Source organism: Carcharhinus amblyrhynchos, chromosome 3, assembly GCF_965287045.1.
Source record: "Carcharhinus amblyrhynchos chromosome 3, sCarAmb.v2.hapA, whole genome shotgun sequence".
NCBI lineage: Eukaryota > Metazoa > Chordata > Chondrichthyes > Carcharhiniformes > Carcharhinidae > Carcharhinus > Carcharhinus amblyrhynchos.
The window spans coordinates 40,593,284-40,620,634 of record NC_137326.1 but is presented as its reverse complement, the minus strand read 5'-3'; the positions used below and the strand labels follow the sequence as shown (position 1 = coordinate 40,620,634).

General features: G+C 41.6%; 1 protein-coding gene across 2 annotated transcripts in view; it reads left to right on the top strand.

The window, feature by feature from the left end:
* LOC145339010 (FERM domain-containing protein 4B-like) overlaps positions 1 to 27,351 on the top strand; it is a 317,833-nt gene that overhangs the window by 222,507 nt on the left and 67,975 nt on the right. For both annotated transcript variants that reach the window (XM_080183444.1, XM_080183436.1), the window contains exon 7: positions 104 to 126. In XM_080183444.1, coding sequence (XP_080039570.1) covers positions 104 to 126 — 23 coding nt within the window. The remainder of the gene's footprint in view (positions 1 to 103; positions 127 to 27,351) is intronic.

Sequence of the window (27,351 nt, the reverse complement as noted above, 5' to 3'; positions counted from 1 at the left end):
ATTAATAACCGAGACACTTGGTGCTTCTGATTTTTGTTAAAATATATGTGCCCCCTGTTCAAACACTGACTGATCCCACTCTATCCCCTTTCCAATTCCCCAGGAAACGAAAGGCAATTACATCAGGTAAGGACTAAAGATTTGCATCTGTTTTATTGCATTTATAAATACAAGGTATGAAAGGAAAATCTAACTGCGATTCCTGTGTGTGTGTGTGTGTGTGTGTGTTTCTAATGTTATAAGCTCCCTTTGGCATGTAGAATTGGATTACAATTTTGTGATTGCTTGCCCGCTTTCCACTTCTATCACTGCAGCGTGGATAAGAGTTACAGCAGACGTTCGTTTTCAGTTAACGTAAACTGCAAGTAAGGTTGAAGTTGTCACAGGCTCAGCCTGTTTCTTTTTGTCAGACCTGCAACAGTACAACCTCAGAAGGGTAATGTATGCAGCAAAATGATCACATTTGTCAGCTGCTTGGTTTTTTTTGAGCTTTATGTGCAGCTTTCTCTCACAGCTGCCCTGCTGGGGCCTCACACTTTATACACTTGACCTCGCAGTTACTGGGAGGCTGCTATGTGAATTGGAACTGCCTAGTCCAGCAAGCCGCCTGCCACTGAACGTGGGCACGTTTATCTTTGAGAAACATTCCTACACGATAATAGTTCTGTGTTTAGAAAACCATCGTTTTACAGCTAATTATACATGTCTCAAGCTTTGGCTGAGAAGAAAAACTGGCATGAGATTAACCCATTTGAATCAGTGCCTGTTGAAAATGACCTGTTAAACCCAGTGTGTGTGTTTTTTGCCTTCCCACAAATATCTAATGCTTGGAATTTAATTGCAAAACACTCTGCCTAATAGCAAACAATATTGCTATCATAATTCTCTTACTTTGCGTGATTGTTCTGAGCATTTAAAATCACATTTTGCTTAAGTAAACACCAGGCATTACTTGAAAACAATAAAAGGTATTTGTAATGTTTTTTTGAAAATACAAATAGTGTCACACCCTATTGGTGTTTGGGAGTGGTTTTCTAATGGAGTTTATACACAGCAAAGTGGTGTTCATAAGAATCATTTAAAAAATGAGTTGTTACTCAAAGCAACTGCATATTGGAAGTTGAGAGTTTTAAGTTTCATCTAACCTGAAAGAAATCAGAGTAAAATCCAAAAGGTTAGCAGTTTACGTTACTATTTGAACCTTTGCTTGTAGTAACCTATCTTATGTCAGCCAATCCTCTGTTCCAGAGCTTTGAACTGAAAACCCTAAGCTAATATTCCATTGCATTCCTAAGTGGGTTCTGTACTGTTGGAGGTTGCTGGCTTTCAGCTGAGATATTAAACTGAGGCACAGACTGCTCTGTCAGTATCTGAGAGAGTAAAATATCTCAAGATGCTATTTTGAAAAAGAGGAGTTGTCCCAGTGTCTTGGCCAATACCTATCCTTCATTGCCATATGCATGACCTTTACCGCAGAAAGGGACAAGGGTGTGCATGGGGATATCACCGTCTGCAAGTAGCCCCTGAAAGACATTCACCATACTGACATGAGAAGTATATTGCTTTTCCCTTTTCATTGCTAAGTCAAAATTCTAGATATCTTTAACAACACTGGAGCACCTTCACCACGGGACTGCAGTAGTTTCAGCAGGTGGCTCACCACCTACCTTCTCAAAGGCAGTCAGAGATGGGCAATAAATGCTAAACTTGCCAGTGACGCCCAAATCGTAAAAATAAAAAAAATTAAACTGATTAACTGGTCATTATCATATTGCTGTTTATCGTAGCTTTCTGTGTGCAAATTGGTAGTCCTATTTCCTACATTACATAAGAGCATAAGAAATAGGAGCAGGAGTGGGCCATCTAGCCCTTCGAGCCTGCCCCGCCATTCAGTAAGATCATGGCTGATCTGAAGTGGATCAGTTCCACTTTCCCGCTTTCTCCCCATAACCCTTAATTCTCTTGTCTATCAAAAACCTATCTACCCATGACTTAAATATATTTAGCGAGGTAGCTTCCACCACTTCAATGAGCAGAGAACTCCAGAGATTCACCACCCTTTGAGTGAAGAAGTTCCTCCTCAACTGTGATCTAAACTGCCCCCACCCCCCCTTACCTTGAGGCTGTGGCCTCTAGTCCTGCTATCCTTTCTCTGCAGGAAGAATCTCTCTACCTGTACCCTATCCATCCCCTTCATTATCTTATACGTCTCTATAAGATCCCCCCTCATCCTTCTAAACTCCAACGAGTACAGACCCAGTCTATTTAGTCTCTCTTCATAGTCCAACCCCCTCATCTCTGGTATCAGCCTAGTGAACCTCCTCTGCACTCCCTCCAAGGCCAATATATCCTTGCGCAAGTGCAGCAACCAAAACTGCACACAGTACTCCAGCTGTGGCCTCACCAGTGACTACACTTCAAAAAGTACTTTAATAGCTGTAGAGCACTTTGGAACATTGTGCAGTGAAGAAAGGTGCTTTATAAATCTTATAGACTTCCTGTGAAAGATCCATTAAAATGTGCCATATATCAGTGATTGTAGAATACTCACTTTAAGGAGCTATCATAGATTGGATGCTGGAATGTTAATCTGTAAGTATACTGGGATGGATACTACGTAACTGGAGAGAAGAAAGCTTCCTCTGTACAAAGCGAATACATGGGATTTTGTGAACTTGTTAGAGGAAAAGATAACCTCAGTTGTGACATAACACAAGTTAACTTAGCATTGTTGACAGGCAAGTGTTTGTAAAGTTTCTTTGGTAGATTAATACATTCTGGAAATATAAACAACTTTATAGAATCATAGTACAGAAGGCACTTAGTACAGAAGAAGCCATTCGGTCCATCACGTCTGTACCAATCATAATCCCACCCTAACCCTATTCCTGTAACCCTACGCATTTATCCTGCTAATCTTCCTGACACTAGGGTCAATTTAGCATGGCTAATCAACCTAACCTGCACATCTTTGAACTTGTTTAAAAATGCCTCTTAGACTGCCTACACAGTCTACAGAAGTGAACCTGGATTGGACAACGTGTATTTGAAATATTTCAGCTTTTTATTATCTTTAAAATTGTTTGGCAGTTTATACCATCTGCCTGTTTAGTTCTTTGTTTGCGTATAGTTTAGTTTCATCAGGGGATAATTACAAACCTAAACTCTATATGTACATCTTAAACACAGACAAGCTTCTGATCTATTTTTCAGTGCCTATCACTGTTACTGCCACTTTGAATCAACTACCTATGGTAGCCTGAGCTTACAGACATTATACACTGTCACCATGCAATGTGGGCTCAATGTTCTGTTGGTTTTATTTATGGGAGAGTAGTGCATGTCGTCAATGTTGTTAGATTTTCCTTTGTTGCTGCCACAAGTTTCAGTGCCTGTATGTATTCATCCATCTTAGACTACATTAAACTGATGCTAAAGAGAATGATCTCATTGACAAAATCGTAGTAAATGATCTGCGTGAGCCCTCTTTTCCACTGCTTGCACATCAAAATCATTGTGGGTAGAAGAGGAAATCATTTGAGACGTTGTTTGCCTGTATTATTTCTAATGCAGAAGCCCAAATCTAATGTATGTATTATTGAATGAATTATCATTTTGTAATAATTATATGCTATCTCCCTGGCAGCTAATGAATTATATGGTTTCATTCATTTTACTATGTCACCATTCAGGAATATGTGCTAATATAATGCCTAACACCTCAATTCTTCACTAATCTTTGTCCATTAAATTGCATCATGGTGTGATCATTGCACACAGAGAGCCATTGAATAGTAGTGCACAGCCATTTGGCCCATCAAAATCTGAACAAGCTCCTTTGAAGAACAGTCTAGTTAATGTCACTCTGTGGCTGCTTTCTCCAAATCCCTTCAATTGCTTTTCCTTCAAGTATTTATCCAAATCCCATTTGAAAGCTGCCAATGGAATCTGTTGTCATCGCCTTGTTTCCATCACTCTATCGGGCAATACATTGTTGGACCAATTAGGATTTTCTCCATATCTCTTCTGTCAATCCCATAAATCTGCACTCTTAATGATTTAAACACTTCATTCAAATTTCCTTTACCCTTCTCTGCTCTGAAGAGAACAATCATCATTGCTTTTCCAACCTATGCATCTAACTGTAATCCCTCATCCCTGAAGTATGCAAGTAAATATCTTTTGTAACCACCCCAAAGCCGTCACATTCTTCCTAAGGTGTGATGTCCTGTATGATTTCAAACAACTTTAAAAATGAATGGAATGGTGGTGGGTGTCAGAGCATCCTGTGACCTCATGAAATATAGGTTGGTGCACCTGGCCACATGTCCAAAGTTGCTGACTGGTGACACTGGTACTTATTACGCTTCATTTTCTGAAAATTATCAAAATGATCATTTTGAGTTGGATATTTCTTTACTGAAATGAAAGACAAAGTGATTTAGTAATTAAATAGAAACACAATGAAGGAAAGCAAGATGGAACATTGTTTTCTCCCTCCAGATGTTCCAGGGTATTATACTGTCAATTTAGTGCTTTTGAACTGAAATCACTGTTGTCATGTAGAAAACACTGCAGGCAATTTGCAGACATCAAGGTGCCACAAATGGCCACCAGATAATGAGCTTCAGGGATGTAGGTTGAGCCATAATTATTGGTTAGGAAACTTGGGATAATTGTCTTGCACTGATTAGATTAGAGCATGGATGATCAGCATCTCAGCTTCATTTTCCCAATGTTATGCTCAATCTACCTTACTTAACAAAAATCTTGAAAACACTTGTCCCAGTATCCATGGTATCTGTTGAGAAGCATTTTTTGTGTGGAAGAAGTGCTTCCTGCTTTTGTTCCCGAATAAGCCAGCTCTAATTCTAGGTTTTTGTCGTCTTCGTCGTCTTCTTGAATTTCTCCACCAGAGGAAATGGATTCTGCGTAGCCACTCTTTCAGTTCCTTATTAATATTGCACAAACCTCGATCAGCTCACTCCTCCATCTCCTACACTCAAAAATATAAGCGAATAAATGCAACCAGTTTTGTTCCACTGTCGGTAATTATCTGTCGTAGATTAAAGCTGGAACATATAAAATGTGTGAAGCATCTCTGCCTTGTTGGTCAGAGCCACAGCAGAGCTTCTTTTAGATTTTCGGATTTAAATTTAAGATATTAGATGTACTTGTAGCAAAGGGGCTGTACTTGCAAAATTAGAAGGTGTTGATTTGTGCCATTTTATTACGAAGAACCATAACTTTCTGGCTCCCCAGCATCAGATTTGAGGTTTACCCCACAAACATGCTAGGGCATCCTTCTGAGAGGTTCCCAGGTAAGCGTTTATTCAGCAATTGCCCCCATATACATGACACACATGCGCACGCACACAAGCCAGGGACTTGGGTGCAATTCCTGATCTGAGTCATTGTCCAGTCATTCTCCCCATCTCTCTGTGGGTTTCCGCCGGGTGCTCCGGTTTCCTCCCAGAGTCTGAAAGATGCACTGGTTAGCATTGGCCATGCTAAATTACCTCTGTGTACCCAAACAGATGCCAAAATGTGGCAACTAGGGGATTTTCACAGTAACTTCATTGATGTGTTAATATAAGCCTACTTGTGACACTAATAATTAAACTTCCAAATCTTTGTAATCCATTCTGTGGTCAGAAATGCATTAAAATGTAGTTTATGAACTGCATGGAACTAAGCAACTCCTGGCTCCTGTTGATTGCCTTAGTGGGATCTCAAATTCATGTTTTCCCTATTATTTAGTGACCCATTGTTAACCATCTTTCTGGATAGAAATGAGGTCTTTTTGGACCAACCATAAACCTGATGATGTAAAATCATATTTTACAATTTTCTGGAAGGTTGGATAATCCAATAACTGAGCCAGGTGAATCTACATCAGGATATATTTTGTTTTCAACATTGACCAGCCTGCTCACTCGCTAATGAGATTTGGGAAGCTGCGATCAGGAATCAAAATGTTTTGTTTCAGGGAACGTAGAAACTAATGCCCTAACTGGTAGGGTGGACCTGGTTGGGCAAACAGTGGAAAGGCAATGCTCTGTGTTAGTGAGCTGTGTTGATTTAGAGTCACTTACCAATGGTGGTGACATTGCAAATGCTGGAAGATGGGTCCCTGAGGCTTGTCTCTTGACATACTTACCCCACAACATAGTGGTGGAGTAGTGTGCTTCCATGTTTATAGAGTGAAAGTGTGGTTATTTAGGATTCTTTAAACTTAGTTTGGAGATTCTTAAACCATTTGGCTGAAATTTAATTTGAGCTTAGTGTCATGCACATGTATATGTTGTAATACCGGCCCTTGTGTCAACTCCATTCTGTGGAGATGTCAGTGTTGGACTGGGGTAAACACAGTAAGAAGTTTCACAACACCAGGTTAAAGTCCAACAGGTTTATTTGGCAGCAAAAGCCACTAGCTTTCGGAGCACTGCCCCTTCATCAGGTGAGTGGGAGTTCTGTTCACAAACAGGGCATATAAAGACACAAACTCAATTTACAAAATAATGATTGGAATGCAAGTCTTTACAGGTAATCAAGCCTTAAAGACACAATGTGAGTGGAGAGAGCATTAAGCACAGGTTAAAGAGATATATATTGTTTCCAGACAGCTGCAGGAAAGGATGTCCTGAGGCATGGTACATTGGGGAGACCATGCAGACACTACGACAATGAATTAATGAACACTGCTCGACAATCACCAGGCAAGACTGTTCCCTTCTTGTTGGGGAACACTTCAGCGGTCATGGGCATTTGGCCTCTGATTTTCTGCAGCTGTCTGGAGACAATACACATCTCTTTAACGTGTGCTTAATGTTCTCTCCACTCTGATTGTCTGTACCTTTAAGACTTGATTACCTGTAAAGACTCACATTCCAATCATTATTTTGTAAATTGAGTTTGTGTCTTTAGATGCCCAGTTTGTGAACAGAACTCCCACTCCCCTGATGAAGGAGCTGCAAGTGCTTCAAAAGCTAGTGGCTTTTGCTACCAAATAAACCTGTTGGACTTTAACCTGCTGTTGTAAGACTTCTTACAACGTCAATCCATTCAGCAGTGGGGGCGCTAAAGAGGAGCATTTCCTTTTGTACAGTGGAGAATGTCTGAAATAAGTTATGTTGGTCAACAAATTGATTTTGTTGGCTTTGAAATGGGTAAACTGTAAACAAAGTCCAAATGATTAATGAAAGAAAACAAAACCACAAGATTGAATTACACAATAAATTATTTTTTTCATGTCTTGCTTATTCTTTGTAAAATTAGATTCCATTTCTTTTTGAATACTATTTTCTCACTCTTGCTTCTTTGAAACTTTCCATAATGTGCACCATCTGCACTCAGCTGTGTGGCCTGGTCCCAAACCACTGAACAATGCAGCTATAGAACTGGCTGCAAAGAGATGCATGAGGAAAGCCTCAAGTATTTTTTTACATTGTTTCAACATCAGATCATATTTCAGCAAGTGACCTCCATGTTGCACTCTAACTGCACTCCACATTGAGAATCAGCTTCGCTGGTGAACTGGGCTGCACTGTTAATGTGGAGACCCAGGTTTAAGCAAGTACAGAGGACGTTCTGTGATCGGGTGAAAGGCAAGAAAGGGATGATGGTGCAAGGCAACAGGAGATGGTAATTGGGCAAGTAAAGCATAAACAAATAATGGGGAAAGTAAAACTTGAAAAGGCTGAACTTAGTGAATCTGGAAGGCTGTGAATTGCCTAATTGAAAAATGAAGTGCTGTTCCTGGAGCTTACTTTGAGCTCCATTGAGATGCTCCACAAAGTGGTCATCTGAAGCAGACCAAATCTTAGAATCATATAGCGCTGCAGAGGCCCTTTGGCCCATCAAGTCCACACTGACACATTAGAAATACCTGAACTGCCATCTAATCCTGAGTGCAGATAGTGCACATTATGGAATCTTCAGCAGCAACAGCAGTATGGTAAATCAAAAGAAGCACCAGGTATATTGCTGTTTGACTTTGAAGAATTGTATTTGGGGTCTTGGACTGTGAGAAGGGAGGACGTGAAAGGACGGGTTGCATCTCTTGCATTTGCAAGGAAAGTATTATGGGAAGAGGAGAGGTGATGGAGGAGTGGACTGGTGAGTCATGGAGAGAAAGGTCCTTTCAGAATGCCGATGCGGTTGATACGTTTGGTAGTGCTGGAGGTGGCAAAAATAATGAAGGATCTATTGAATGTGGAGGCTGGTGGGATGAAAGGTTTGGACAGGGAGAAATTCCAGGGATGGAATGGAAGAGGTGGGAACAGGCATGCAAGAAATAGAATGGATACAGTCAAGGGCCCTGTCAACTACAGGGGAGTACCCTTTGCTTGAGGAAAAGGAAAGACATGTCATAAGCACTGATATTGAAGGTGGCATAATCAGATCAAATATGACAGAAAATCCGGAAATTGAGTCATTACAGAAAGCAGGGAGGGAGGAAACATAATCAAAATATCTGAGTGTCAGGGATTTATAGTAAGAGAGTTCAGTCAGGCAGAGCTTTGGATGCAGACTGGTTGAGCCTGTATTCCAGGAAGTAGTGGAGAGCTCTGAAACCATTCAGGCAGGGGATGGTGGTGTAGAAAGATTGGACGCCCATGGTAAAAAGGAGACAATAAGGACAAATAACCTGAAACAGTTAAAGTGACAAGGGTGTTGGTGTTGGAATGTAGACAGAGAGAAATCAGTTCTGTTGAGCAAGACAAGCAGGAACAGTGAGTTCACTGGGGCAGTCTTGTTTATGGTCCTTAGAAAGGAGATAAAAATGAGCTGTTCAGATTTGGGAATTATACGGTAGGAGACTGTAAGGAAAATCCAAAGGAGATTAGATTACAGATGTCCTTGAAAACAATGGCTTGACGTTCAGTGGTGGCTCCTTCAGAGATGGTGGCATCAGAGAGTTGACCTTCAGCTCCGTTAGGTAGAGGCTGGCATATGAAGCAACAACAGCAGCAACCTTGTCACAAGTTTGGTGCCATGATAGAGTTGGACACGAGAGAACAGAGTCCTTCCAAGTTCAGAGCGTGATGAGTTAGAAAGGGTGAGTAAGGAGTGCATAGAATTTGGGAAGCTAATGTTGAACTGGCAGTTGTAAATGGAAAAAATCTACAGAGAGTAAGAGGTTAATGGGAGGGGCTAGGTGGAATGGAAACTCTGAACTGGGGGGAAAGGGGCCATCATATGAAGGGAAGGGATCAGGGGATATAATTTTGGCCAAAGAAGTGGGCAAGGAGGCAAAGATAAAAGAACAAGAGCTTGACTTTGGGCTGAATCCATAATCAATTGAGTTGGGAGTGGTTCCAAAGTTATCCCAATGTTAGAACAGTAAATCCGTGTTTTTGTTGGTCCCTTTTGTGAATTTACAGAGGGCTTTTGACGGAAGAAAGCTTGTACATGAGGTGAAGTGAGTGTGATAGCATTTGACCAAGAATGGCATCAAGGAGCACTAGTAAAACTGGAGTTAGTGGGAATCGGGGGGAAAACTCTCCACTGGTTCAGGTCATAGCTGGCACAAAGGAAGATGGTTGTGGTGATTGGAGGCCAAGCATTTCAGCTCCAGGACATCATTGCTGGAGTTCCTCAGGGTGGTGTCCTGTGCCTAACCATCTTCAGCTGCTTCATCAGTGACCTTTACATTGTAAAGTCAAAAGTGAGGATGTTCTCTGAACATTTGAGAATCCTAATATACTGAAGCAGTCCATGTCCAAATGCAGCAATATCCAGATTTGGGCTGAGAAGTGGTAAGTAACATTTGCACCACACAAGTGCCAGGCAGTGACCCTCTCTGACAAGAGAGGATTTAATTATCACCCCTCCAAGTCGCTTACGATCCTGACTTAGAAACATATCACCATCCCTTGCTGCGTCAAAATCCTGGAACTGCCTCCCTAACAGCATTGTGGGTGTACCTACACCTCAGGGACTGCAGTGGTTCAAGAAGGCAGCTCACTAGCACCTTCTGAAAGGCAATTAGAGAAGGGTGATAATTGCTGGGCTAGCCTGTAATGACCACATTCTGTAAAAGGAATTTTAAAAGTAATCTACAGTTCATAATGTAAACAAACCATAGTTGTTTGCTTGTGGTGCAAAATCTTCTAACCTGGTTCTTCTAGTTTAAGTAAAAACAAATGTTAACTTTTGTGTTCGCTGTTTCCATTAATTGATCACAGGTTTGTTCCGTGTGGAATTATTTTAGAAAGTGGTGCCACGGTATACCCTCAGGGTGGGTTTCTGTGTTAGGGAAATTTATGCTCCGTGGCAAACTGTGCAAACATAATTCTTTTTCAGCCAAAGTTTTCAACCTTGTTTCTTGCCGCTGCTGCTTTCCCAATACCTGGGGAACTTAAATTCAGGCTGGCAGATGCAAAACAATTTGATGGCCTCAATAAGTAGACAAAGCTAGTTCTGGCAGTAATTGACAGAAACCATTCCTCGCTCCTGGCAGCAGTGTCGATACGTTGCTGTCGGGATAGGCACTGCCTCCAGAGGCAGCTGTGCAAATCACTCTTTCCAAGGTTTCATAGATCCCTCAAAGAGCACGTGCAGTTTTCTGTTCAAAGTTCTTTAGTGGAGCTGGAATAGCCTGTGGCTATACTGCAGTAAAGTGAATCAGATATTAGCTTCACGGATTGCAAGAACGATTGGTAGAATTAAGTGTTGCAAACATTGAAGGTGAAAGAGTCCTGTGTATGATTACTATGAATTTTTTTTACAAGCATTATTGTTTTGTCATAAATTTGGCAATGTAATTTGATCTGTCAGGTTAGTAGGTTGACACCCTAGTACCTTTGGACCCAAAATATGAAGCAGTAACCTCAATATAATAGTCGTGATGGAAGGCAACTTTTAAAAGCTTGTCAAGTGTTCCCTTGTCAAGGGAATTCTAGTGTCAGTATGAATGGCTTTCTTGGTGCCAAATCATTGTGAATTTTCAGCTGGAGAGTGGAACTCTTATTTTTTTAAAGATGCCCATACAGAGTTCTTTAATGGCTGTGATCAGTGGCCAAATGCTGCAACATGTATTCGTGTTGCAGTGTAGAATGTTGCAATCTACATACAAATAGATGCAGCGTGACAATGTCCTTTGTTGCTCCTCTGTTGCTGATTATTACACCTTTAACATTTTCCCTCTTTTATTACAATATATCTATGGTTGAAAGTTGTCCTATTATAAGAGGCTGTAGTAAGTTGAGCCTATACTCTGTGAGAGGTGATCTCATTTGAAATGTACAAGATTCTGAAAGGTAGGCATTTTTCCCCCTCAGCCAGGGAAGTCTAGAATATGGGAGCCCAGCCTCAGGATAACTTACCATAGAATCCCTACAGTGCAGAAGGCTGCACCAACTCTCCAAAATAGTATCCCACCCAGCACTCACGCACACTTACCATGGCCAATCAACCTAACCTGCACATCTCTAAGAATCCCCGATAACAAAAGAGCAACCGCAACTCTGGCAGGTAGAGAATTCCAAAGACTCTTAGCTCAAAGTAAAGAGATTTTCCCTCATTTTGTTCCAAAATGATTAGTATCTCTGTTGATTTTCACATCCACAGTAACTTCATTGCACTGTTAATGAAAGCTACTTGTGACACTAATAAATAAACTTAAACTTATTCCAGTTGAGAGAGGCAGATTTTTGATCTCTCTCAAGGAATCAAGGGATTTGGGCAGTGGGCAAGATAGTGGAATTGAGACAGCCATTCAAATTGAATGGTGGAGCAGGCTGTCAGAGGTAGTCTACTCTTCCCATTTCTTATGTTCTGTGGAGATATAAAACGCCCTTTGGAGATTTTTGGTTTTTCTTAAAATATATATACAGTATTAAAGACATCCTATCAGATTACAAGCAGAATGACTTGTGTAGACTCAATAATAGTCCTTGCCCACTTGAGTTCTGAATCTGACCTAGTTTAAAAGTGACCTCTTATGTAAATGCTGCTTGTTATGTAGGTTACTTGACTGAATCTAGGCCATTGAGCTTCTGTTTGAATAATGTTTATATACGGTGGCACAGTGGTTAGCACTGCTGCCTCATAGCACCAGGGACTCAGGTTTGATTCCCAACTTGGGTCACCTGTCTGTGCAGAGTCTGCACAGCCTCCCCTTGTCTGCGTGGGTTTTCTTGGATGCTCTGGTTTCCTCCCACAGTCCAAAAGATGTGCTGGTTAGCTGCATTGACCATGCTAAATTCTCCCTCAGTGTATCCGAACAGTAGCCAGAGTGTGGCAACTAGAGGATTTTCTCAGTAACATAATTGCAATGTTAATGTAAATCTACTTGTGACACTAATAAATAAACTTTATTTGAAACTTTATTTGATTGTGCTATACTAATTGAGTCATTGTGATGCCCTGTGTTTCCAATCTATTAGCATGAGCTAACTTCATCTGCATAGTATACTTTGTATAACATTTATTTCAGATTTACATGTTTCAGAGTTTTGTCTCTTTAATATATGTAAAGTCATAATTCGGAAATCTATTACCCTTGAAGTCACCTGGCCCACATTTCCATAGCTCCAGTGATGTATTGGTCTGTGAAAGCTGTGATGTAAAGGGTTGGCAGATTGTCTAATTTCCTCCTGCAATGGTAGCTGTTTGTATCATTTCCCTGACCTCTGATTCCATAATAATTTTAATTAAACTATTTTGATAGCAGCCCTCAATTCTGTCCATTCAGCACAAACTGCAAGGAGATGAGATCTTGGCTATTTTCTTTCCTGTGCTCTTTTCTACCCTACTTAAGCCAGCTTTCCGTTTGACCCCTCGCTCCCCTTAGTGATGACATTTCCCTTTTCCCACCTAAACAGTCGATCTCAAATGCTTTGGTTCAGCTTCTGATTTCATGGATCTTTGAAGTTATAGAAGCCAGATAAAGAGGAAAATAGAATGGCAACATAAGAGGGGAAAAAATGGCTCCCTGCAGTCTTGCAGATGACTTTCAAGGTAAAGGTAGCTCTGCCTGTTTCTGATAAAACCATACATACTTCCTCTCAGTTATATTACTTTATGTATTAACATGTATTTAGAGAATGATAATAAGTAGATAAGGTTTTACAAATTTACAATAAAAGTTGTTATCAAATGAAATGGTGCAAATCTGTTTGTGTGGCGTTATGGAAATTGTGGCAGAGGAATGAGCAGAGGCTTGTTTCTTTTTAAATGGGAGGAACATTTTGAACTTGCCTGCATCATACCTGAGGTCCTGCAATGACACAACATTATCAGAAACTAAAGGATCTAAGGTCAAGTTTACAAATACGGGCAGTCCTCAACTTTGCAACATTTGAGTTACAATGAATTGCACTTACAACATTTATAAATTGACACCATTTTGACTTTCCCGTGCTGGTTCTAATGCCACGCCAGTACTGCTCATATGTGTGCATTGACATTTAGTTGCTGAGCCCAGGAATGATGAAGAGATATACACTTTAAGACTTGTCAATGCTTTTCAGATCATTGAAAGATAACGTGCAGTATTACACTGTACATGCTTTTCTATGTTTTATGTTAATAAATACATAATGTTGTTATATTAGTCATCTATAATTGATTGCATACAAAATTCTGGGTTATTTGGTTAAAAATAGGATATCAGGCCATGGTTCCGGGACCAATCCTCCATTTATAACCATAGTAATTGGAAGGATTTGGTGATCACCAGTTACTATATAAAGAATTATAATAATTTATCTACAAGCAGAAAAATATACAGAGTTCTTTCATTCATTTAACATATCCAGTTCTAGGATCTATTCTGGCTACAAAAGCTCTCACTCTGCACCAAGATCCCCACGCTCATTCCCCACATGACCCTCCCAGTGCACACCTCTTAAAGGGTCAGCCAGTACAATAACACCATTCTTATCAGTCTTGGAAAATCAGTTCCCCATTATGATTTTTCGACTTGTTGCAGTTTTCAGGAACCAATTGTGTTGTAAGTCCAAGGACTGCCTGTGGAAAGACTATGGGAATTTCTTTGCAATACTTTTAGGAAATTGCATTTAAAATTTTAACAGTCATTAAGTTATTAAGGACCCCCATTGGGGAATTGTTTGTATAACTAGGCATTCACTTCTTCACATGATACCGCTGCCATGTGGATAACTCCTGAGTGGGTGTAGTCAGTTGTTTCCCATATTTGTTAAAAACTGCTGATGAGGAAATGAAACAAGATCGAATTGTAATACTTGACGGGTTAAGCCCATAAGACAAAGGAGGAAAAATTGGCCCATTGAGTTTGTTCCACCATTCATGGCTAACCTTACAACCATGATGTGAAGATGCCGACGTGGGACTGGGGTAAGTACAGTAAGAGGTTTCACAACACCAGGTTAAAGTCCAACAGGTTTATTTGGCAGCACAAGCTTTGCTTGGCAATATATTGCAGCTGGTCTTCAATTCCGGCCTTGGGTCACTCTCTGGGCCCGATTTTACCATTTCCATTCTAAGTGCTGAATCTGGGTGTAATGCAGATCCAACTTGGACGTCTGCTTTCAGATGCCCCCATACGCACCAAGCCATCTCTAGTCCCATTCACACTGTGGGCGGGGCTTGGCATGGCCAAAACAATCAGAGCTCTGAACTGCACATGCGCAATTAGAAAAAAATTTGAAAAAGTGCGCCCGTGTCGGATTGCTCCCAGGCCACAGAAAGTGAGAAAGCTGCCTGGGAGCGAGAAGTGGGAGCAATGGCTTACACATACATCACTGTTCTCCTTATCCAGCCCCCCGCTGCCCACACACAGCACTGTCCCTCTTATCCACCCACTCCCCCCCCCCGCTACCCAGATGGATCACCACCCCTGCCCCCACCAGCTATCCATCTGTTCCCACCACCAGTCTGGTGGTCCATCTGCCTCCTCCCCCCACCAGAGGTCCGTCTGCCTCCTCCCCCCACCAGTGAGCGATCGCCCCACTCCCACCCCCGACAATGATATGGGCTCACTCACCATCCCCCTCCCCCCCGCCAGAGAATGGTCTGCCTCACTACCCCCCACCCCCCCGCCCCCTCCCCACCCCCAAACCAGAGAATGATTTGATCTGTCTCCCTCCTCCCCGCTACCACTGATCTGAGTCAGAGAGTAGTTGGAAGTACTGAACACACTCTTCAGAACTGGAGCACCCAATTCAGACTTTTTTATTCAGCAGGTCCATTACGGCACAATTCAGGATTAGCAAATGCAGTGGTAAAGGGGGAAATGCTGATAAAGTTGGGCGAGCAGATCATTAATTCAATTTAAATGCATGCAAATGCATTTAAATCATCGTCGCGCCTGTTTTGGGTGTGAATCAGATCGCCGCCATTCCCGTGTTTCGGTAAAGTGGCAGTCTGTGCAGACGCGGGCGCTGATCGCATTAATGGCCTCACACGTGACTTTACCACATTTTCGCACCCGAAAATGGGCATGATGCAATGGTTAAAATTGGGCCTTCTGTGCAAAGTTGCACATTCTCCCTGTGTCTGCGTGGGTTTCCTCCAGGTGCTCCAGTTTCCACCCACAGTCCAAAGATGTGTGGGTTAGGTTGATTGACCATGCTAAATTGACCCTGTGTTATGGGGATTAGCAAGTTAAGTATGTGGAGTTACAGGAATAGGGCTTGGGTGGGATTGTGGTTGGTGCAGACTCGATGGGCCGAAAGACCTCCTTCTGCTCAGTAGGATTCTGTGAATCCTCGACTCCACTTTCCCACCTTATCCCCATAACCCTCAACTTTCTCACTGATTAAAAATCCCACCTACTCCCACCTTGAACATAAGTAATGACCCAGCCCCTACAGCCAGCTGCATAAAGAATTCCATAGATTTACTGCCCTTTGAGAAATGAAATTCCTTTCAGGGGTCGCCTGCTCTACCATATAATCTCAGCCATTTAATTTGGTCATGGCTGATCTTGTTTTTTTTTAACCAAAAATATACTTTATTCATAAAAAAAAACTCGATTAATCTATTTCAAATATACAGGGCTTTGAATAGCAAACACAACGTGGAATCAAAACACTTTTACAGATCTGTACAAATTACAATGACTACATTTCAAAACTTAAAAAAGTATATCCATGCCTCAATATTTACAGATTGTTCTAATTACAATGATTACATTTCAATACCTAAAACTTTCTACATGCCTCAATAAATTACTGTGTGCCGTTAGTGCTCAGATTGGCACACAGCTCCGCAGGTCGAGGGTGTTCTGCAGTTCCCGGGCCCTCGGTCTGCCTCCGTTAAAAGGCCTTACAGTGTGGCCTTTCCCCACTGTGCCTTTGCGGCAGCTGCCCCAAGCTTCAGCGCGTCCCTCAGCACGTAGTCCTGGACCTTGGAATGTGCCAGTCTGCAACACTCGGTCGAGGACAGTTCTTTCTGCTGGCTGATCTTGTATCATAACTCCATTTATCCACATTGGCTCCATTTCCATTCTTACTCCTATCTCAGCAATTTCAGTCTTGAAAGCTCCACTTACTGTAAGGTTGGTCCCTTGTCTAAAATCATTAAGTAGCTGCATCTCTCTAGTATATGGGAAGACCCTGAATTATTCATTATTCATAGTTCCCATATTGTATCTTTCAGCTTGAAAATCAAGGACATTCCATTTGATCATCTGGATATTAAAATAAATCATTTTAATGTTTTACATTGTACTGCAGTAAGCTGCTCAGAAGTTTAATGCGTTACAAAAATGCCGATTAATGAAGCTTTGATCTGGAATGTGGCTAATTTGTTCCATACTTTTAATCAAATCAAACAGAGCAATAAAATATGAAGGGAACATAGAGTGGGGGTGGGGCTATCATATTGCAGCCCTGAGTGTCTTACCTGTATGAACTGGAAGTGTGGTTTCAAGTTGGAACTACAGAATTGAAACCTTTGTACAACAGTGCGAATCCTTCCATCAGGACTGTGGGAGTACAAAACAAGTTAGACTTCCATTATCTCCCATTCATGGGATATGGGCATCGCTGGCTGGCCAGCATTTATTGCCCATCCCTAGTTGCCCGAGGGCAGTTGAGGGTCAACCACATTGCTGTGCCTCTGGAGTCACATGTAGGCCAGACCAGGTAAGAATGGCAGATTTCCTTCCCTAAAGAGCATTAGTGAACCAGATGGGGCTTTCCAACACTGATTTCATGGTCATCATTAGATTTTTTAATTCCAGATTTCTTAAAAAATTGAACTCAAATTCCATCATCTGTCGTGGTGGAATTTGAACCCAGGTCTCCAGAACATTAGCTGAGTTTTCTGGATTAATAGTCTAGCGATAATACCACAGGGCCATTGTTTCTCCTTGAACTTCCTGTAATTCCAAGACAAAGGTTGCAGTAAAACTTCATAGAGCATTTGCCTGAGCATTTTAAAACTTAACATTGTAACTCAGAAGTTGGGACTGCTGGATGTGATCGAAGTTGACTGCAAATCACAGCAGGTGAGGGTAATGTTCCATAGTAGCGGGAGTAATAGCCCAAGACATGCAAAATCTTTAGAAGTTTAATTTCAGTGGGAGTTCCATGCAGGTTAGTGATTGGAAAGAAACAGCACTGGCTTGTGCAGGTCTGACCCAACCAGGAAACAGACACGCTTGGGGAATTATCAGTTAGTCATGTTAGCTCAGATAAAACAGGAAATACTGGTAATGGCAGCATCTGTGGACACAAACCAAATTAATGGATGGAATTCAATCCCCTCCGCACCACCATTACCAGAGGTAGCTCACTGTCAGCCACCAGCAAATTCTTCCAGTCCCGTCGAAATAGGTGTGATTTATATTCCTTGCTTGTGTCACTGTCGGGTGACCTGCAGCGGGGGTTGACTTCAGCGGGACCAGAAGATCTCAACAGAGAGGGCCGGAGATTTCTGCCCCACCTTCAGGACTGTGACGTCTCAGCAAGACTGGGGAAAGCTGGAGGTTCAGTAGGTTTTGAGTAAGAAGTGGATGGGACAAGGATTGCAGTGAGGCTCACTAAGCTTGAGAAATGGCACCTCACCTTTCGATGAAACACATTACAAGCTTCCAGATTTGGCATTGCGTTCAACAATTTCAGACCATAATCTCGGCTTTGTTTTTTCCTTGTTCTGTTTTTATCTTTCAGTCAGCAGGATATCTTCTCCAGACAGTTCTTTTGTTTCTTTTCTTCTCCACCCTTTTGGCCCTGTAAAACCAACTCTTCCGACCTGCTTTCACCTGATCTCAAACCTTCCTTCTGTCCTGGTCCCACTCACCCCTTGGTCACAACCTGTTACATCTTTAACTTTTCCCAGTTCTGATGAAAGGACAGAGATTTGAAGTGTTAACAGTGTTTCTCTCAGGAGATGCTGCCTTATCCTGCTGAGTATTTCCAACGTTTGATGTTTTTACTTCAGACTTCCAGCATCCACAATATTCTGTTTTTTGAATACAGCACTCTTACTCTGAATTAGGGCATAGCATTATAAGTAACATTGCAAAGGACTAGATGCCAGAAATGGGGTCACTACAGTTGCTTTTATAGCCCTTGAGCTCAGTAAAAAAGGGGAGAAAAGCAAGATTGCTATTTTTGATCTCTCTAGTGACTCATATTGGTAATATATGCATATGTTGATAAGTTAAGGACAGAATCAGGCTTCACTATCAAAATACCATAGTCAAGTAGGGCAGCAATACTCACTGTTTCAATGCTTATGTGAGAATTCACAAATTAAAATTCAGTGGCTTTGCAGCAGAATCACTACAGTGCAAAAGGAGGCCATTTAGTCTATCGAGCCTGCACCAACAACAATCCCATCTCTGTAACCTCTCATATTTATCTTGTTAACCCCTCTGACATGAAGGGGCAATTTAGCATGGTAAATAACTTACCCTTTGGACTGTGGGCAGAAACTGGAGCATCTGGAGGAAACCCACACAGACACGGGGAGAACATGCAAACTCCACACAGACAAGTCAGCCAAGGCTGGAATTGAACCTGGGTCTCTGGCACTGTGATGTAGCAGTGCCCCTGTGCCATCCAAGATGGAGGTGAATCACTTAGTGTGGGCTATTTCATTCCCAAACATACAAGTAGTTTCACATTGGGGTGAGTGTCAATTTATTGTCTAAATCCAAAATATGCTATCTCTTCACAACCTTTGGAAAGCTAAAGTGTCCCTTTCTCTTTGTTTCTTTCCCACCTGATTTACCAAATTGTTATTTTTCTTAAATGCCCATCAGAGACAAAGAACAGATTTCCATCCCAGCTTCTGGATTTACATCTTAGTCTGAGAGGTGAACCACCTTATTCTATTTTTATTCATCCATGGGATCTGGGTGTCACTGGCTAGGCCAACATTTGTTGCCCATCCCTAATTGCCCTTGAGAAGGTGATGCTGAACTGCCTTTTTGAACTGTGACATTCCATTTGGTGTAGGTTCTTTCATAGTGCTGTTAGAGGGGGAGTTCCTGGACTTTGACCCAGTGGCAGTGAACAAACAGCAATATATTTCCAAGTCAGGATATTGAGTGGCTTAGAGAGGATCTTGCAGGTGATCATGTTGTCAAGTGTCTACTGCCCTTGTCCTTCTAGCTAGTAGCAGTTATGGGTTTGGAAGACATTGTCAAAGGAGCCTTGGCAAGCTCCTGCAGTACATTTATACATAACGCTGCCACTGGGCAGTGGTGACCAAGGCAGTAAATGTTTGTGGATGGGGTGCCAATCATGCAGGCTGCTTTGCCCTGAAGGTGTCAAGTGTTGTAGACACTGCACTTTTCCAGGCAAGTGCAAAGTATTTCATCACGCTCCTGACTTGTGACTTTTAGATGGTGGACAGGTTTTGGGAAGTTGAGATGAGTTATGTGCTTAGGATTCATAGCCTCTGACTAGCTCCTGTGGCCATAGTATTTGTACAGCTAGTCCAGTTCAGTTTCTGATCAATGGTAATACCCAGGATATTGATAGAAGGGGATTTAGCAATGATAATGCTATTGAGTGTCATGGAGCAATGGTTAGATTCTTTCTCATTGGAGATGGTCATTGCTTGGCACTTTGTGGTGCAACTGTTAATCACCCCTTGTCAGCTCAAGTGTGGACATCGTCCAGGTCTTCCTGCATTCGGACATGGACTGCTTCAGTATCTTAGGAGTCATGAATGGTGCTGAACATTGTGCAATTATCTTACTTATGCCAAGCCATTCCCCTTCCCAATACGCTATAATTTTATGTAGGTCGAGTAATCCCTTAATAAAATTGAATAAAGTATATTAAAATGTCATTGAGTCATGGTTATTATAGGACAGAAGGAGGCCCTTTTCTCCATTGAATCCATGTCAGCTCTTTGCGAAACAGTCCAGTAAGAAGTCTGACATCACCAGGTTAAAGTCCAACAGGTTTCTTTGGTATCACGAGCTTTCAGAGCACTGCACCTTCATCACCTGATGAAGGAGCAGTTCTCCAAATGCTCATGATGCCAAATAAACCTTTTGGACTTTAACTGGTATTGTGAGATTCCTTATTGTGCCCACCCAGTCCAATGCCAGCATCTCCACATCATAAAGCAGTCCAGTCAATCCCATCTCTGCCCCCTTAGCCTTGCAAGTATATGTCCCTTGTGTATCAATCTAATTTCCTTTTGTCTCTGCTACCACCACCCACATCGACACTGAGTTTCTGGCACAAGATGTTTGAACACCAGTGTTCTGCCACATGAGAATGGGAAGTGAGAGAGGTGTTCAGTCCCACCCACTATTTAGTTGGCCACTTTAGCTGTGATGATATGGCCACATACCTCCTAAAAGATGGTAACTTTTAAAATATTGCTAACACATATTAAAAGTAGTTTGTATTCCTATTCAGTGATTGAAACATCTTTGCTATCATGAACAAATTTTGTCAAAATAGCTCAAATGTTGAAATGAAGAGAACACATAGTTAACCCAAAAGCACCTGACATTCTACTCTTCAACACGTTTTTTTATTTTTGCTGAAAGAGTATGTTGGAATCTGTGCCCGATTTGGGTCGGAGTCGCTGCTCACTGCACAGGCTGATAAAAGTCAACTAAAATAACAGTACCAAAGCCATTAAGCAAATGGGGTGGACCTGTTTTGAACTTTGCCTCCTTGATAATATCCGTTTCAAATCTCCTATGTCATCAGTTTGTCAGATGCAATAAGTACCTAATAAGTGATTTGCTAATGCCAAATTTCAAATTGCTGCAATACAGATCTAGTAACAGACAGCTTATTAACAGCAGTGTGAACTTCTGTCCACGTGAAGAGGGCTACAAAAAGTCAGATGACAAAATGGCATTCTGTTGTCGATGCAATTCTGTAGGACTGAGCTTCGGGTGCTATGAAATTCTCACTGATGTATTTCACAAGACTGGCAGCTACAGCAAAACAGTTTCAATTTCTGGCCTCAGCACAATGCCTGATGAAGGTCACTTTGTGCCAATAATGTGTTAAGCAGATTGGTTGGACATGTTGAGCGTGCAGTCAGTTGCCCTTGCTGCTGGTGCCCACTGGTCATGTTGTTACATCGGTTCTGGTAGCATGGAGGCATGAGGTGATTTGCTTATATCTACCATGAGCAGCAGCTCTATAAAATAATTTCACAGTAAAATATTTAGACCTCATGAATTTGGATGCCAGCCGATGTTGTGGTTTTGTTGATATTGCAGTGAATGCTCTTCCTCCCTGACAATCACAGATGGCAGTTGTTGTGGTGCTTTTCATAAATGTGCCACCAAGGAAATTTAAACATGCTATTAAATAAAACATTTCATTTATTAAGCCAGATAGGAATATTGGCAGTGGTGTTGATCCAGGGAACAACCTGGTTTTTCAATTTATTTTTTACATTCGCAACCATGCACCTGTTGGTGGAGTTATTTTTTAATCTGAGTTAAAATGATTTGTTCCCATCATTGTTCTGTGCATGTGCCTGAGAAAATATCAGAAAGCAGCATTTAAACAAAGCAGCAAAGTTTTTCCAGTAGAGACAGCCATGTCTGCTTCATGCTTGACCTGGTATTTGAGCATATAGAAATTGAGTAAACTTTGGCAACATTCGGAAGCCTTAATTTCCTGATTACACAAAGGGCAAATCAGTGCTCTGGAGCATTCTCCTGTATTGACCTATCCTTTGGGAACATTGGCTTCGATATTTACAGGATGGGGGAGTGTGCTGGGAAACATGATGACGTTGGTCTCTATATTTACTAAGGGGCTACATGACAACCTGGGGGTGGGGGGGGAGGGGGGAGTGGGGGGGGGGGGGTGTGCAGGGTGGGAGGTGGGGAGGGGGGTTCCCCCCCCAAAAGACTAATTCATCACAGGGCACACTGCAGATCAGAGGCCAAAAAGGCAGGGGATGTTCAGCAGATCACAACACAGGCTGCAGATTGGGGCAGACACATGCTATTCATATCAGGGGCTAAAGAGGCTGTGATCAACAGAAACTGAAGGTTTCCTTGTAGGGTCGGAGATGCGCTCCTGGTCCTACTGGCCATCAAGGAGTATTATATTAAAAAATAAAGCACTTGACATTTGTAGCCTACCTCTCCATTTTGCTGCCAGGTTTTCTGAATCCTAGAATATAGAACCAGAAGCAGCTGAATTGAAATCCGATGCCCCAGTTATACTGTGGGAGCCTGAATTAAAAATGACACTGAAGTTCCCCATCTCTCCAATGTATGATATGTGCACAGCAAACTATTGTGATGATTCAGTTTTAATTATGGATATAAAAACAACAGAAGATTGGAAATGCACATTTGATGCTTTAGCATTTGAAGAAATCTCCAGCATTCTATTTTGCTTCACTTGTAGTACTAGTTTAAGAGAACACTACTGTTTACTTGGCTCTTTATGGTATATCTGACCCTCTTACACTTGTCAGACTGAAAATAACATGAATGAATTCAATCTTGATATGTTCGCAATATTGAGATGCACTAGCAATTTTTTTATCATCTCCAGTTTGTTTCTGTTGTGATTTTTAAGGTTTAATAGTTCAGAAGGAAGTAAGAGGCAAACACGGAGTGTAATTAAATGATGAGACAGCCATTTGACCCTGCAGCCAAACTGCAAAATATATAAAATGACTCATACACTTTATATCTATAATTTGCTTGTTACATATAACTTGCTCCAGGCTTCACTACATTTTTTTTTCAGCTCATTTATGCTCAGTGCAGTGAACTGATGTAGTATTAAACGGATGTCGCATTTATATAGCTGAGCACATTTTAGTGGAACAATTCCAGACTGAGCTAGATGATTGAATTCACCCATTTACATTGAGTGTTCAATTTTTAGGCATGCCCAGCTGTAAAAACTGTAGTTGAGTTTGAAGCAATTGCACATTTGCAACCTTGCATTGTGGAGGAAGATAAGATTTGATTTTGATTTGATTTATTATTGACACATGTATTAGTATACGGTGAAAAGTATTGTTTCTTGCATGCTATGCAGGCAAAACATAGCATTCATACAGAAGGAAAGGAGGGAGTGCAGAATGTAATGATACAGTCATAGTTAGGGTGTAGAGAAAGATCAACTTAATGCAAGATAAGCCCATTCAAAAGCCTGATGGCAGGAGGGAAGAAGCTGTTCTTGAGTCGGTTGGTACGTGATCTCAGACTTCTGTTTCTTTTTCCCGACAAAGGAAGATGAAAGATAGAAAGACCGGGATGTGTGGGATCTTCAATTGTGCTGGCTGCTTTGCTGAAGCAGCGGGAAGTGTAGACGGAGTCAGTGGATGGGGGGCTAGTTTGATGGATTGGGCTACATTCACAACCTTTTGTAGTTCCTTGCGGTCTTGGGCAGAGCAGGAGCCATGCCTAGCTGTGATACAACCAGAAAGATATGTACAAGTTACCAAAGTAAAATCATTGCTGGCTTGCTCAGATAGCCTTAAGACCAACCTGCCCACAACAAAAAGAGCAACTAATGGTAAAGAATTTGTTTCAAGATGTCCATTCCACACCTAACTAATGACCTTGAACTTGGTACCTCAGCAAGTTCTGTACCACCTCCATAATATTGCATGACTGCTTCAGAAGCTTGTGCTGTAGCATATTCAAAATTTGCAGTGCCCGTGTGAAATGTTATGTGTGACTAGAATTAATATCTTTGCACCTTTTATCAATCAGAATGTGGAAAAGTCTTAACAGGAGGCAAACATTCGTGGGCGGCACCGTAGCACAGTGGTTAGCACTGCTGCCTCACAGCACCAGGTTTGATTCCCAGCGTGGGTCATTGTCTGTGTGGTGTCTGCACGTTCTCCCCATGTCTGTGTGGGTTTTCTCCAGCTGCTCTGGTTTCCTGTCTGTCTGAAAGTCATTATGGTTAGATGCATTGGCTGTGCTAAATTCTCCCTCAGTGTATCCAAACAGGTGCTGGTGTGTGGTGACATGGGAATTTTCATTTACTTCATTGCAGTGTTGATGTAAGCCTACTTGTGATGCTAATAAATAAACTTTAAACTTTATTCTGATCAGTATCACTTTAATAAAAATTAAAACTGTCATTTTGAACAAGAGCTCCTAGAATCATCCCATTCCCACTCCTAGATGGCCAGTTGTATTCCCTCAATAACAACATGACTAAAATAAATGAAAGCAAATTATTGCAGATGCTTGAATCTGAAACAAAAACAGAAAATACTGGAAAATCTCAGCTGGTCTGACAGCATCTATGGAGGGAGAATGGAGTTTTGAACCTGGGTGAGTTAGGCTCTGATAAAGAGTCATCCAGACTTAGATAAAGAATCATCCAACAGAGTTAGCTCCATTCTCTCTCCACGAAGATAAATATCTGCCATCGATGTCTTTGCTGTTTGTAAGAATTCACTGTGTGCTATTTCGCGATCAGATTTGTTAACCTTACTGTGACTGCACATCAAAAGGTACCTAATTGGCTGAGATGCATTTTATTACATCGTAAGGACATGAACGATGCAGATGTTTTCTCTTTTTTCACTTTTTTACTTATTAAGGTTCTTTTTAGTGGAACATGCATTGACCAATGAGTTTCTACACCAGTTTGTCATTTTGTCATGCAGGCAGGAGGAGACAGAATATTTTTCTTTCTTGCGGCCTTTGTTTACATGAGACAGAATCCCAGTGCTTAGCCTCAGTGCTGTACCATGCAGTGATGCTATAAGACCGGTAATCTCTCAAAATGAACTGTATGGGAAATCTCCACGTTGCTGATAGTAATGTGTTAAATGACGGGTGTTTAAGTAAATATAACCACATTCAAATTATCCTTGTGTTTACAAAAATGTCCGAATGCCTTTCATAGATTTCACGTTTGTTGAGTAATGATGCCTTAATAATGCATAACTTCCACAATGGATAAATATCCCAAGACAAACATAGTCTCTGCATGGATAGAGTGTAATTTGAAGAGATGTATTTTTATTGAATACAGGGGAAAGATCTGAATGGAGACTACTGAGGCAGTGATTTGAATGTCACTGCCACAAATCTTTGATTAAGGGATCGGTGTTGAATAGAACCAGCTGTAGTAGAGGTTGGATTGTTCGTGGAAAGTAACTGCTTTTAATGGACGTGTGGTTTTAGGAGGCATTTGGAATATTTGAAGAGCTGCTAATCATCAGATAGGGCTGACAATTTGGCCTGTCGTCTACTACTCAGAAGGTGCAAAGCTGTTCCATTAACAAACCTTCTAATCAGAGATTGGATCGTTTTGAAAAGATTGACGTGATAATTGGTTTCAGAATTTTAAAACAATTAAATCACCTTCTATGTTAGAGTCTGTGTCAATTACTGATGATTTAATTATTAGATTACTTTCCTGTTTGGTTTAATTGTCAAATAAGTTTTGCAATTGTAATTAAAATACAGGGATCAGGATGTAAAAGTCAGAAACATTGTGCTTTGAAAGTAATTGTATTGTCTGCATGTTGTAATTGTTTTTGAAAAGTTGCAAAAATGAAATGGAGGACACTTGCAGCAGTGATAAGTTTATGGTAACTTTCTTGTAAATGTACTGTCAAGGACCGAAGATAAATGGAGAGCATGGTGGCACAGTGGTTGGGACTGCTGCCTCACAGCTCCAGGGACCTGGGTTTGATTCCCGGCTTGGGTCACGCATCTCCCGGGATGTGTAGGTTAAGAGGGATTAGCGGGGTAAATATGTGGGGTTATAGGGATAAGGCCAAGGTGGGATTGTTGTCAGTGCAGAATCAACGGGCTGAATGGGCTCCTCCTGCACTGTAGGGATTCAGTGACCCACCCAAAATCTCAAATCACAGGCCCTTTTTTCAAAATAAATGATTCTGCGATATGACTTCTTATCCTGTTGCACCAAACTTGACCTTTTGACATAACCGGTTTAGAACTATGTTTCATTCACAAGTTCTGCTCCATATCACCACAGCCTTGAGTTTCATTGAAGGGCAGCACCCCAATTGCTAGTGCCAACTTTAAAGTGGAGATAGAATCCCAAGATTGCTGAAAGAGGCCATTCGGCCCATCAAGTCTGCACCAACTCTCCGAAAGAGTACCATACCAAAGTCCAGCCCCTACTTTATCCCTGTAACCCTGCATATTTTGTATGGCCAATCCAGTAACCACATCTTTAAACGTATGGTATTTATTTTCTGCAGCTGTCTGATGGCAAGTATCTAAATGTTTTTAAATATACTACTTCATATCAGAATAAATGATAACAAGAAATCATAAGAACATAAGAACATAAGAAATAGGAGCAGGAGTAGGCCATCTGGCCCTTCGAGCCTGCCCCGCCATTCAATAAGATCATGGCTGATCTGTCGTGGCTCAGTTCCACTTTCCCGCCCTCTCCCCATAACCCTTAATCCCCTCTCTTATCAAAAACCCATCAACCCGCTTCTTAAAAATATTTAGCGAGGCAGCCTCCACCACTTCAACGGGCAGAGAATTCCAGAGATTCACCACCCTTTGAGTGAAGAAGTTCCTCCTCAACTCCGTTCTGAACCGCCCCCCCTTTATCTTGAGGCTGTGCCCCCTAGTCCTACTGTCTTTTTTGAGCGGGAAGAGTCTTTCCACCTCTATCCTATCCATCCCATTCATCATCTTATACGTCTCAATGAGATCTCCCCTCATTCTTCTAAACTCTAACGAGTACAAGCCTAGTTTATTCAGCCTCTCCTCATAGCTCAACCCCCTCAACTCCGGTATCAGCCTAGTAAACCTCCTCTGCACTCCCTCCAGGGCCAAAATATCCTTGCGCAGGTGCGGCGCCCAAAACTGCACACAGTACTCCAGCTGCGGCCTCACCAATGCCCTATACAGCTGCAGCAAGACCTCCCTACTTTTATATTCAATCCCCCTCGCTATGAAGGCCAGCATCCCATTCGCCTTCCTGACCACCT